The sequence below is a fragment of the Tigriopus californicus genome, chromosome 8, assembly GCF_007210705.1.
Source record: "Tigriopus californicus strain San Diego chromosome 8, Tcal_SD_v2.1, whole genome shotgun sequence".
Classification (NCBI taxonomy): Eukaryota; Metazoa; Arthropoda; class Copepoda; order Harpacticoida; family Harpacticidae; genus Tigriopus; species Tigriopus californicus.
In genome coordinates this window covers 4,889,616-4,902,850 of record NC_081447.1, presented here as the reverse complement: position 1 = coordinate 4,902,850, position 13,235 = coordinate 4,889,616, and the positions used below count along the sequence as shown (strand labels likewise).

The window sequence follows — 13,235 nt, the reverse complement described above, 5'->3', positions numbered from 1 at the left end:
GACTTTTTGATGACAAACCATCCGACACTCGGATTAGGCGTGATCCCGAGCAATCTGCTCCTAACGCCTCTAAAATACGGAAATTTTCCGCTAGACAGAGTGACCAAAAAAATCTGGACGAGGGGCAGTTGTTGGAGCAAGAAATCCTCGAGAAACATGGGGTCAAATTCTCGCAACCAAGTTCAGAGTCGACTGACATTCCGGATGTGGTTTACGCTCGGAGAAGGCCCAAGATTAAGCGACGACCGCGGTATCGGCCTGGCTCTTCTGCCGCATCATCATAGAATATGCAAAAGTTTTGACTTCAATTATTAGTATGAAACATCACCTATTTGATAACAATGAAAACCAAAGATCCCGTTGAGAATCCCAAGTTCAAATTGGTTGGATTCTTATGATTCCAACATCTTCGTCTCAATGCGTGGGAACCACATATCAAAATCAAGTACTTGTTAGCCATCTCATGTCTTGAAGTTGTATATCTTGTGTCACAAGGTTGAATTATAGCACCATTTCAGTTGAACCGCGTTCTTTTCGGTGCAGGGGTTTTCATGCACGAGGTTTTCACTGATAAGTAAATGCTTTTATCCTTTTAAAGCATTTCAAGCCAGTTTCCCCCGTTCGTTCCTACACATGATGTTTCAGCTCTTTTTTCCCTTTCTCGCATATGGTACTTTATGATGATCTGTTCAATTATTCGTCTTCGAAGCATCAGCGTCTGCCCTCCATGAGCATTTAGCTTGAGTGGCCAGTGTTGAAACGCAGGGACATTATTCACCCTTCCATTTCGAGGGGAACTGCCACGACAAAATTAGGTCAAGTTCGATTGCAATCACAATTGGCAACCACCACTCAAGCCCTCCCTGGCAAGGCATTCAACACAAAATATTGTGCAACAAACCACAAGGTCTGCGATGGAAAGTGTTATGAACGAGCAATTGGCCGTGCTGCTTAGAATATTCCTCGTGATTAATACGATCCGCCCAGGTCCGATTGAAGTGGGCCACCCGCTAGCAGATTCTAACTCACGAGGGGGTTGGGTTGTCTTTGACAATTCAGAAAGCTGGGCAACAAGAGCAGCATTGGATGAACCCCGAATAAAGGATGCTCTCTTTCTCTGACTCTTCTTCGTTGAGGGTACAACATGAAAAGCAATTTGCGCCTCCTTGAAAAAATAAACAGACATTGAGAACAGTTCAAGATGAAGGAGCATTGTGTGAGCGTTGTTCTTTTTTGGCCAGATCCTCTTTCAAGGAATTTTTCACAATGCCATTAGGAAAATGCGCAGGGCCAACTCGCATCACCACGAAGGCTACGCGTGTGGCGCCAAATGAAAGGAAACCCCGTATTCATTTAGCTAGCAGCTTTTGTCAACGGAGAAGGCGGAATTTGCCTTCGGGTGTTGGCTGGCATCAAAGTAAAAAATTGACAGTTTAAGGCTGCATTAAAGGACAACGACTTTAAAAAATATGATTTGAACCATATTTGGGATTGTTCCGGATTGGTTGTAAGGAATTAGGTTACGTTAAAAGTTGCGTTGCAGACACGTTGCTACGTTGGAAATATGTCTTAGCTTGACACCATATGCCTGATTAACAATGTTAAAAATGAACGAAGTGAATATCTTTAGCAGTTTAAGTAAGGCTTCCACGATCAAAAAAAAATCCGACTTGGGAATTTTTGGGAAAAAGACAAAAATGCCGAAAAGGTGTAAATTTCCGATAGATAACTTTTACATTCCTATAATAGCACAAAGTATGTATGTCATTGCTACCTCTTGATTTGTCACCCTTTGACTCCATCATGACCATTGCTCAAAGCCGGTTGACTAGTTTCAGTAAAGTGGCCTGATTATGGAATAAAAAATCATTTCATTGCTGCCAAAAAATCATTGAAAATAAAGTCTCATGTTGGAAGAGAAATCAGGTTTACATTTTGAGGATAACTAGCGTGTTTCTGGTACGCCGTCCTACCAATGTCAAATACAGTTGGAAACAGGTCGTAGCACCCAGCGATTTTTGTTTGATCCCATCAAAAGAAAACCAACATTGGATTCCAAGGCATGATCATGGTGGACAAGTCCAGGTCTAAAGAGGTACATTTTTTTCTTCTCATTTTACGGACAAACAGCTCTAGAATAATTCGGCCTTTCAACCTTTCAACTCTGTTCTTCCGCAAACCCTTGTGACATTTCTTTTGCAAATTTCCAAATCTGATTAAAGATCGCTATCGAGCATATTTGTTTTCAAATGGGCATTTTTACTTCAACTCATTCAAGAAATTATTTTTCTCTGATCTCAGATTTGTGCCGTAAATGAATGTAATTAAAAGATCAATAGCTCGGCAGCCCTAAAGTAAGCCTTCTACTTTCAGTTTGGTCGCGGAACAAGCAACTTTTGTAGAACACCAAACATGAAAACGCCTTATTTTTTGCTTTAATTCTAGCCCAACCTAGCTGTGCTCTTTTTGCTCCAAAAAAGGCTCTTCCGGGCGTGTTTCGGCAATTTTTGATCAAACCCTTGGCGATTTGAGCTTTTCAAAATTGTGTATTTGTGAGCTCAAAAGCTTTTCACGTTTTTTTCTGATTTTGTCTGGGAAATAGATTTGATTTTTTCTTTTTTTTCTGATTTTCCGTTTTCAATTTTTCTAAATAAGGTGGAAGCCAATAGTTTAACTAATAGATTTAGCCCTTGTTGTTGAATCTTTTTACCAAAGGGCACCATTACACAAGTAATATATGTTTTCCATATGCATGGTCAATAGTCACCTTTTGATCTGAGCCTGTGATTTATCTGAAATTTAATTTCTCAATGCCAAATATTGCTTTAAGAAATATCGTTTCCATAGAATGGTGGCCTCCTTGCAAATTATTTCAAAAAAATATGCATTATGAAATAAACTTATACTCTTTGATTTAGGACTAGCGCAGCTGTAGCGAAATTTCAAGCGTCACACAGTGCTTTCTTTTAACATAAAATGAATTAAAATATAATTACGTATCAGAATAGTTTAATTTGAACGACCCAAAAACACCAAAGATTTTCGTTTCTCATTCCATTTGTCAACCCCTGAAGCGGCCCTTACGTTTTAGTTTTTCTCGTGGCAACTAAATTCCAGAAATTCACTAATATTATGACCATCAATAAAAATGGGTATTTTGTTTGAATGCACTTTTTATAATATCAAAACTTGTGTTAGCTCAGAGCGACATACTTTTTCTCCATCTTTTTTTGCCGGCAACGTTACCATTACAGGGAGTGTAGCAATCCCCAGCAATTCAAAATGACAATGCACACATCCTTTAGCTTTATATTCATGTAATGTCTGATATACCAACGAATTAGAGTTGGTTTATCCGGCTAGCGTTTGAATATAGGGCTGAACTAGAACTTTGGTCAGGATCAGCGATAGCGAATTTCTTACATTTCATTTATCTACATTGGACATGTTTTGGCAAAGGAGTTTTAAAAAATGAAAACAGCGAATACGAGATGAAAATAAATGCTTTTATCCTTTGTCTTTAGGAGAAAATAGTGAGTAAAAGCTTTCATATAGAATGTATTGTATTGTGTACAGGATGGAAAGAAGTTAAGGGCCACTCTTTGTGCCGTCTGAAAATCGTTTCCCCGCCCACAAGTAATTGCTTGATCATTTTGGGTCTCTTGCCTGCTTTCAGCAGGCACTAGGCCCTTTGTTTTGGTTTTGACCTGAAGATTGTGAATACTTGCATTTCGAACCTTGTTTTGGCGACAAATGATGTGAGAGTTACCAATTGCCTTTAGGCAATAGTAGTTAGATCATTTGTAATATACTGAACAGGTCCTCTTAATGAAAGGTTGGGAACCAATGCCAAACAAGTCTTTGAGTGGGGGCAACCATTATCAGGCAAGGTAAATTTTCCCTAAAAACATGACCGAAATCCTTCAATTTCCCCGAAATTTCTCGGTTTTAGGTTATTTTATGGTTAAAATTCGCGAAAAAGTTTTTGCCCCAAAATGACTGGAATACTTGAAAACTTAATTTAACCTAAAAAACATGTTTTTCCAACCCCTGGCAATCAGATCCCTTTCGTACCTTCTCTGAAAACTGCAGTCCAAAGCGTCAATTCTTGGACTTCAAGCTAAAGAGTGAACATGTTTGCCAATTTTTCTCCTGTGGTGAAGGGGAATCGGCGATTGCACGGCCACGAATCTATCTTACAACTAGTGTTGGGATCAAATAGATTTTCAAAATCCGGCTCAAAGATATTCCCTGAATTGAAGGTATAGCAGAATATCTTAACCCTACCTCTGGTCACCCTGTGAGTTAGCTGTTGTTGATGAAGTATTTATTTTCTGTCACTTGATAATAGTCCCACCAAGAGCTTTAGTCGTAATATTAAAGTCGGTTGAATTAGCCGAAACATTATTCCTGTCCCAATTTCCCAAGGAACACATTGGAGTGATGAGACAAGAACATGCCCCAGCCTCCCTTAAATAAAAACCATGGCTGCCACATTTAGTGATCTATGGATTCTCAAGCCTAAAGTATTCATCGGCGACTTGGGGCCCAATGCCAATGAAGACGAGCTCAAAGAGCTCTTCGCCGAGTACGGACCCGTCCAAGACCTATGGCTGGCCAAAGAGGGCAATGGATTCGCTCTGGTCGAATTCCAAGTGGACAAGGATGGTCTCAGGGCCACTCATGGCTTGAAAAAAACAATCAGCGAGGTGAAATCTACTACTTCCACCATCAGGGGGTGCCTCTACAAAGAGGTTCTTTTTTGAATCATCCATGATTAGTGGATATAAATGCTCGGACAGCAAAATGGTCGCAGATGTGATGCTGGGAAATTAATGCGTAAATCTACCAGCCATGCGGATAGTTGGCCGATATCAAAATTTTAGACATCTATGACTCACTATCGAGGGCATTTTTAGTATCAACCTTTGGTAGCTAACCTTTTGCTATCAGCAGCCATTGATTTCGAGGCCCTTGCAACCGAGCTGTCGCAGGTTTGCGCTGCTGCCTAGACGCCCCCAGGTCCTGGCAACCGAAAGGTCAGATTAGGTTAAGTTAGGTTAGTTTATCCAAGGACTTCTAGAAATATGGACTGCCAACGAGCTTCCTGCCAAATCAGTCTGCTTTTGGTCATATCAACTCTGAACCACTTTTCGAATTAAAGTAATAAATTAAGAAACGTAGATCTAGTCAATTGAAAGTAAGTAATTTTTTGTGTCATTGACTTGTAAAGTGGATCGTTTCAAAGTGATGTTGTCAAAAGCTTATGTCGCTGACCAAGAGCAGGCCGAAAAAATGGAACTTTATGCATTGTTTACTACATAAATTTGACCATGTCTCCTGAATTCGCTAAGTACAGGTTTAGGCTGAAGTTTGGGCAAGTTATTTTTTAACAAGATCTTGAAGTCGTATCAAGTGCTTATTTGGCATAAGATCAACGGTATAGGAGATACGTAATTTTGGCTTCCGTTCGCAGTCCACATCTCTAGAAGTCCGCGCTTTATCTTTAGCCATCTTCGTCCAAACCCCCAGAACAACAGCTAAAGCCAAAGGTTAGCACGTAAGGACCATACATTTTTAGCGAACTCCCTATGCATATATTTGATCCACCACCTAATTAGTTTAGACGGATCTGTCTAGCCTTAATTTTGATCTAATAATGATTATATTGCTCGGCTCTTTAAGGAACACCCACTTGTTGCCAGATCAAAAAATGGAACTCTTCGACGGGCAGGGTCGACCAATCGGGGTTCTTCACCTTCAGTCAGGCCCTCGAGACCTAGACATCCCTCAACTTCAAGAGATCTGCCCACCTCGAAACTTCCAGACACGATCAGTGCCTTTGAAGCCGTGAGGAGAATGGAGCAACGATGTCTGTCAGGAACACCTTCTCATCGAGATCATCGAGATTTAAGAGGACGCAGTCAAGATCAAGTTAGTACCCCAAGGGAGCGAAAACCCGCCAGTCCCATCCCAACCTCTGCGCCAACCAGACGTCAAGAAAGAACCCCAATTTATGAAAGGCGTCGTTCTCATCCTTCGGATGATCGGAGATATATTCGGAGTGATCTTGGCCCGAGTTCAAGTCCAAAGTTTTCTTATCGGATCCCATCGCCACCGCCCGTTAAACGACGCTATGTAACGGATATTCCGCCTGAACGACCGTATCAAATTTGGCCTCGCCGTTCTGAGACAAGGTCGTCACCAGGTTCTAGTTTTCATGACCGACGAAGTTCGTTCGATTATTATGAAGAACCCAATCAAAGTCGCCGAAAACCGGCCTCGCCCTCCCCTTATCAGGATCCGTGGTAGTCCCTGTGGATATTTTTGTTATTGTGTGTTAATTTTAATGCAATAGTTATATCATGTCCCAAGAAACTGTTTTTCAGATCACGCTTGTTCAGAATATTCGATCTTGAGCCCCTAGTTCGATCTAGAATTAATTTGATAGAATGTATCATACGATCTTGTGCAGTGCTTTGATATCAGAAACCAGTGTTGGCAAGCTTTGTATAAATAGAATCATTTGCATTGTTTTATTCCCTGGGTATGAACTGTTGGTAGATGTTCTCGCCTTTTACATTGATCTCTGCATGATGATTTCGTAACTTGCACTGGCCTTTTTACCGATGGAACGTAAGCGTCAGAGAGCCGTTCTTTCCACTCAGGAGTAGGTTAAATTTGATACAAACATTGAAATGTCAATGAGTTTGCATTCGCTGTCCGATGTAGGCGGATCAGCTATGTTTTATGGATCATCCTTAAACAATTTTACCATCCTGATCTAATCGTGAAAATTGCAAAAAATGCAAATGTATTCTTAACAATTAACCACTCTATCTTCAGTGGAGCCTAGCTATGACCTAATGAAGTTTTGGAGGCTCATAGTTAGTATAGCTGTGCCCAATCCAAACGAATCCGAATCTGAGATACTGTATATTTGCTTAACCCGAATATAATCCGCATTATTTTGCTCGACCCAAGTGGTATAATAAGATGTTTTGCTTAATCTGATTCAGATCCGAATTGTTTATACCCAATTGACTTAAAGACCTAAGTCAAAAATCATTTTGCCCCATAAAATGCCAAGATTCAGAAGTAATCAAATAATGTCAAGAGTTTTGCAAAAACTTGCAAATTATTCCAGCAGTGGAATGAAAATGTCTTTGAAAGGTATAACACATTTGGTCACAAGAAATGCACTCAGTGCTTTCATATTCCTTTTCTATTAAACGGTAGCTGGAGTAGCAATATTATTTCTTTTTTAAGGTTGTTCATCTTTGACTTGATTCATTCAATGATCATTTTCCAACCCATTAGTAACCAAACTATAAGTAACGAAATTACAGTAATCGTTCCTTTCTTAGAAAAAGGAACTGTAATTCCATTACATTTCAGTAACGAACCAAAAACTAAAAGAATTACTCGTTCCTTTTTCAGCTTCCAGAATGGTCTTTGATTTTTCATTTATCTCTTGACAGCTGAGGAAATTTAAGGCTCAACAGAAATTGCCGTTTTTTGCGAAATCTATCCAGAATATTATGAACAATGAAAGTCAAGGTTGAAAATTATGCTTGCTCTTAACTACTCTGCGGGTGTTCTTGGTTTTAAATCTTGTTGCATTTGCTACTTAATTGCTTACATCTTCTCAATCTAATTCCGTTGGACTGAAGATCTGATTCATCGCAATTGTCAAGCAAGGAAAATCTCGATGGCTTGAGAATTATGCATCAAATACAAAAGCCTCCACCTTTCCACCACTTCTCAAAAGCATTATGATGAAATGCATTTTGAACAATTACGCCAAGATTAAATGCCAATGCTCATTATTGAAAATGTTTGACACGAAGTCTTCAAATGTTATGCAGGCTATTTTTGCCTTCCATATCAATCAGATAGCAATACCATACCTAAATGAAAAGGAAAATTGTATCATGATATCTTCCAGCATCGGGATTTGAACCTGCATTCCTTAGGGTGCTGATTCTTGCCTTGCCCTTCCTGCCTTCTAGACAGATCAGCATCTTGTTCATCCTGAATATTTCGTGAAAAGGATCAATCTCATTTTATCAACAAGAAAACAGCTTTAATTGAGGAGATCTATGTTTCATTTTATTACTTTAATTCGAAAGGTGCCTCAGAGTTGTTATGAACAAGAGAAGGTCGATTTGGCGGGAAGCTCATTCGTAGTCCATATTTCTAGAAGTCCAAGGTAACTGACATAGAGCAGGCTGAATATTCGAATTTTATGTTGTGATTAGTACATAACTTTGGCAATATGACTAACCCAAGCATAGCTTAATTTTGCTAAGTACACCTATTGGAATAGATATTGTGATCCTACTTAGTGGTAATTTTCATCCAAGTGAACGGTGCAGGAGATGCCAAAGTTTCGTCGTGTTTTATTTCTCTTCTGAAACCTGGCAACGCTGTCATCATCGGAATTGGACAGCTGATCACACAATATTTTGTTTCTGATGCCCGCTTGTTTGTTTGTTTGTTTGTTTGTTTGTTTGACCGAGATGGATCCTCACTACTGCCAAGTCATCGTTAACATTGATGGGGAAATTCTCAACTTGGACCATATGCGCCTCACCATCACAATCAGGGACGTCACCGAGAAGGTCCTAGAAATGAAAGGTCTGAATGGCCTTCGATACCTCTTTCTTGGCTACCAACGTCCTCTCAACGAAATCGTCCTTCTGCCGAAAAGCAAGCGCCTGGCCGATGCTAAGTCAGATATTATCAGGGTTAGTTATGCACTTGGTCATGGAGTGCGTCAGTAGTGGTGTGGAAAACTCGGTCGAAGATCGAACGTCTTCGAGCGAGGTTTTCTGGAGATATGCGTTACCTCCTGATCTGATGCATTCCCGCTGAGAGAGTGCTCAATGAATTCCATCTTCATGTTCTAGTACTCAATTAAGAGGTAACGCAAAACTAAAAAACGTCTTATAGCGGGGTTTCAGAGAGCTTTCCTCTCCACTACTTCCGTGACTTGGTCTAGAACTGTTCTTACCTTATACAAGGACGACGTCATCACTGGACAGAGACGGTAGGGTGGAGGAAACGTAACTTTTATCCAGATGAACCGAATGCATTTTCCTTCACACAAGTTTGACTTTAGTTAGCTCAAAAAGCGTTCGCCAATTTTGATCTCAATCGAACGTCTGCGTCAAAAGCAATGAGGTCCTGAAACTCAGTAGGACGTGGGCAGAAAATGACTTGCTTAGCACCACCTTGGTAAGATCTTACCAAGGTGGTGCTAGCTCATTCAATTTGTGCTCTCCGTGGTCCGAGTTTTAAATGCTCATAACTTTTGCCATAGACGTTCGATTGGGATCAAAACTGACCTTGCATTCTGAGGTTATATAATTGAGTCAACTCATGTAAAGATTGCATTGATTGCATTTGATTGATTGGAATTGGAATAACTCATTTTCCCCTCCCCCGTCGCTGTCCAGTGGTGAAGTCGTCCTTGGCTTATATTTAAAGTAAGAACTCTCTTTCCGGAGACTAGCTTGATATCTATCAAAGAATATGAGTATGTTGCGTTTTAATGGTGGAAGCAGTGCGTTGCAATAAAAATATTACTCGGTATTCGTTACTTTTGATGTCATTTTCAAAATATGCTATTAATTAAGAACTCTGACATGAAGGTTGAACAGCCGTGATACATGTCTTTTAATAGATTGTTTAAAAGATGACATTGTTCTAGTGGAAAGGTACAGAAACTTTGTTTTCGTTTTAAAAACAATAATGCCTCAGTTAGATTTAGGACAAAGCCCAGCGTAAAGAAACTTGTAACCATTTAAGATAAAAGCACATTTTGTTTGCAGTATAAGTGTTCTGAAATTTTAGGTTGTAGTATTTGAATGCCCATTCAGAATGATTCCTTGAAGGCAGATGCTTTCATTGGATTTGGATATGCCAATAAATCTTTGAAATCCAAGTCAATCTCAATCAAGGCTAACTTTGAGAGTGAGTTTGCTTGTTCCCTTTTCTTCCTTTAGAACACTTTCAAAAATTGTCATATTTTATTTGCTTCTATCTTTTGGACAATCCCCAAAGAAAGAAATGGGGATCAAGAACTATATGTTAACCAGATAATTTTAAAACACTTAAAAATGCCACAAATCAGTGAAATGGAAAAGGTTTTTCTGCCATGGTCATTGCCTCTTTTGGGAAGCTTATCTAAAAGACGGTGTGCAGTTTCAGGTAGTGCTGGGGCGAGTCTGAACTTGAGTCTAAGTGCACTCGAGTCTTTTATTCGATTTCCGAGACATTGACCGGACTCGGATCTTCAGAAAGGACTCGAATACGGACTCGTCAGAAAAATTTGAAAAAAAAACTTTTTGACCACCGTGATGAGAAGGGTGACAAGAGGAGAGGAGACGATTGTAACCAAGAATTCAGCTTAGGTTTGTCTTTCTTTCTTTTTAGGACACGGCGACGAAGGCCAACCTCAATGTCATTTTGCTCCAAGGCGAATTCTCCGATGGTCTAAACATACCGCCCGCAGGCTAGGTGTATTCCGACAATCGGACTAGCCGTGTTCCGGACTTGGACTCAGAACCGATCTCAAGGAAGAAGGGCAATTGGTTTGGAACTTCCAAGTAACTCAGCATGTCAATTGAGACGAAAAGTGTTTATTTAACCATGGATCCATGATTTAACACGGGCGAATATTTTTGTGATTGGTTTGGTCTCTTTTTGGTATTATAATACAATTCCAAGATGGATGCTTGAAATTTTGTAAATTTTTTGATTGAAAAAGAGTTGGTTCAGTCTTGCATAAACTCCAACACTAAGCCAAGGATAAGACACAACAAAAAAAAATCTATGAAAAGAAAGAAACACGGTTCCCAGCAAAAGTACAATTCAGAGCAATAAGACAAATCCAATGAACATAAGAAAGGCAATTCCCAGTAATTAGACAAAATCAAGAATAAGACTACTCCAATAGGAGAGTCCTTAAGTTTAAAGTGAAAGAAATGGCGAGTCACATTTTAATACCTTGGTTGCTCAAAGCTTGGGATCATTAACTTTAAATAAAAAGGATGACGGTTCGAATCCTGCTGTGTTTTTCCTTCACTTCCATATGACGATTTGACGAAATGACAAAACGTCATGGTGTCATTTTATTTTTTGGGGGATACTTGAAACTGTCTTTCAATCAAAAACCTATTCCAATAATCGGGGTCAGCCTTGGATTTGGCTAGGAGAATTTTTAAATGCAAAACCAAGATTGTCGCAAGTAGCCTCTTCCAAATGATTGCAATTTTATTATTACTCAGATTCACCGGGTTGTTCTGTTCGATTTTTGAACAAAACCATCTCAAGTTCCTTAACATGATGTGTGGTAGTCACTCGCACATCACATTACACGGTGTTACTCACAATACTGATAAAGATTTTTTGCAAATGCCAAGACTTATAATAATAATTTTCGTTGTTATTGAAACAAAAGGAACATTTCTTGTAAAAAATCATTTTGGATTCTAGCTCAGATTAGATATTAATCCAATTAAAACCTACAAAGAGATAGCATTTTTAAAAACGTAATCAATAGATGTTGGAAGTAACCTTAGGTGCGTTTCCAACTAAAATTTTATTCAAATCCATGGAGCAAACTATAAGATATCTTGTTTTAAAAGATTGCATTTTCATCGAATTTGACAGCAAATTGCTCCGGTTATAGCTTAAAGCAATTGCCAAGAAATATAAGAAGCTTTTTCTATGCCTAAAATATAAATGAAATTTTTTCACCTTTTGGGAAGCAGGTAGAAAAGCCCGAATATAGTTTGCAATATAACTTAAAACTTACTTAATGTCAATATTTCACAATTTTGATGCCATACTTGTCAATCGCAACTTCAATGAAGCTTAATCTTGAATTTTGACAAAATTCTATTAACGTTCAATAAAAACATCGCTAGTACGTAGAAATTAATCATTGCAAAAAGTGACAATTTGGAAAATTAAACTGTCACAGGTATCGTTCAGATATTTTAGGAACACGATAGGATATTGTAGCTTTTGGCACTTAAATAAAATGAAAGGCAATTTTGCATGTTTTGTAAGTTTTAAGCGACTTTTTTTGCTACTTTTTGCTTTTAAAGAAATCTTCAAGAAAATGGCGAAATATCATTTCTTGTCGTGTCATTGAAAAACACAATCATATTCCTTGGGAATAAGTGGAAACATAATTAGGCCATTTTTCGATCTTTTAAGGCGTAAAACGCAACCTTTAAGTTGTAATATGTAGGCATCTGCGGAATAGAAGTTTATGAAATTTTACGTCAATCCATAACTAAGAGTATGTTTAATACTGATTGACTACGTTTTTGACAATGGTACATTTTAATGCACTTTAAGTGATTTAACACACTTATCTGAGCTACTTTTAAACATGTGTATTTCACAAAAGTTGTTCCTTTTGTCTCTTTGACAAAGAAAAACATATCTAGATGTCTTGGTATTTGAGCAAACACTTAACCAGAAAATATAACCACCGGGATTAGGTAACTTTACGATTTTAAACACATAGAAAATGCCCCAGTGCTTGATTCTGACTGAACATTTAAAACTGTCCGTCCTGGATTTCATCAATTATTACCAGTTCATGCATAAAAAATTCGGTAGTTTTTACGCCGATACGCCCATAATCAAATTTAAATTTTGGATATCCAAATATATCCTCCATTTCCTGCCAATATGGCCTCAATTTGAGGCCGGAAGGTCCTGCATGTAGAGTTGACGAAGTCATTGCTCATGGCCAGTCCAGAGATAGCATTAAGATACACGCCTGACCCTGATTCCATACTAGGTGCTTTCAACGAACGGAATTAGGCCTTCCGTGTTAAGGATGGCGGGCCTACGTGCTGACGAAATATCAAGTTCCTCTACGTCTCAAATTTTTTGACATTTTAGTAATTTGGTTAATATGGGTGAATACTTTTTATCCCTGACGATATTTTCAGGTTGGCGAAAAATGTTCAGACACTACGGTCAATTTTGATAAGTTTGGCATTTTATTAATCTAAGCACTTAATTGCACATCATTTTGTCCCAATATAAATGCTCGTTCTGGCTCCCTGAACAAACTTATTCTCCCTCGCCGTGTTTTAAAATGGGAAATGAGATATCGGTTTGTCCTGGAACTTCCAGAAAAAACTACTTGTGGAAAGGTATACCTCGCCAATTGCTTGCGGCATGTAAATGCATAAAGTTTACCA

The 13,235-nt window shown here is 38.8% G+C and overlaps 2 protein-coding genes and 1 long non-coding RNA gene across 3 annotated transcripts in view; all 3 read left to right on the top strand.

Moving 5' to 3' along the window:
• The window catches only part of LOC131885199 (collagen alpha-1(I) chain-like), a gene marked incomplete in the record, with an annotated part of 1,850 nt that extends 1,327 nt beyond the window's left edge, over positions 1-523 (top strand). Inside the window, 1 exon segment of the mRNA XM_059233156.1 lies at positions 5-523. Coding sequence (XP_059089139.1) covers positions 5-284 — 280 coding nt within the window.
• Positions 524-4,316: 3,793 nt separating this feature from the next.
• LOC131885395 (serine/arginine-rich splicing factor 3-like) lies at positions 4,317-6,548 on the top strand. The gene is made up of 2 exons (XM_059233428.1): positions 4,317-4,709; positions 5,686-6,548. The coding sequence occupies exons 1-2, from the start codon at positions 4,485-4,487 to the stop codon at positions 6,310-6,312; spliced, it is 852 nt and encodes a 283-aa protein (XP_059089411.1). The 5' UTR covers positions 4,317-4,484; the 3' UTR covers positions 6,313-6,548.
• Positions 6,549-8,456: 1,908 nt separating this feature from the next.
• LOC131885060 (uncharacterized) lies at positions 8,457-10,748 on the top strand. Its single transcript, XR_009373787.1, has 2 exons — positions 8,457-8,750; positions 10,441-10,748. It is a non-coding gene; the product is annotated as an uncharacterized LOC131885060 (long non-coding RNA).
• Positions 10,749-13,235: the final 2,487 nt, after the last annotated feature.

Bases quoted from the DNA above. Each gene is read 5' to 3' on its own strand.
- LOC131885395 (XM_059233428.1), top strand. From the start codon at position 4,485: ATGGCTGCCACATTTAGTGATCTATGGATTCTCAAGCCTAAAGTATTC. The intron at 4,710-5,685 runs GTGAAATCTACT...CGGCTCTTTAAG, and splicing joins TGAAAAAAACAATCAGCGAG to GAACACCCACTTGTTGCCAG.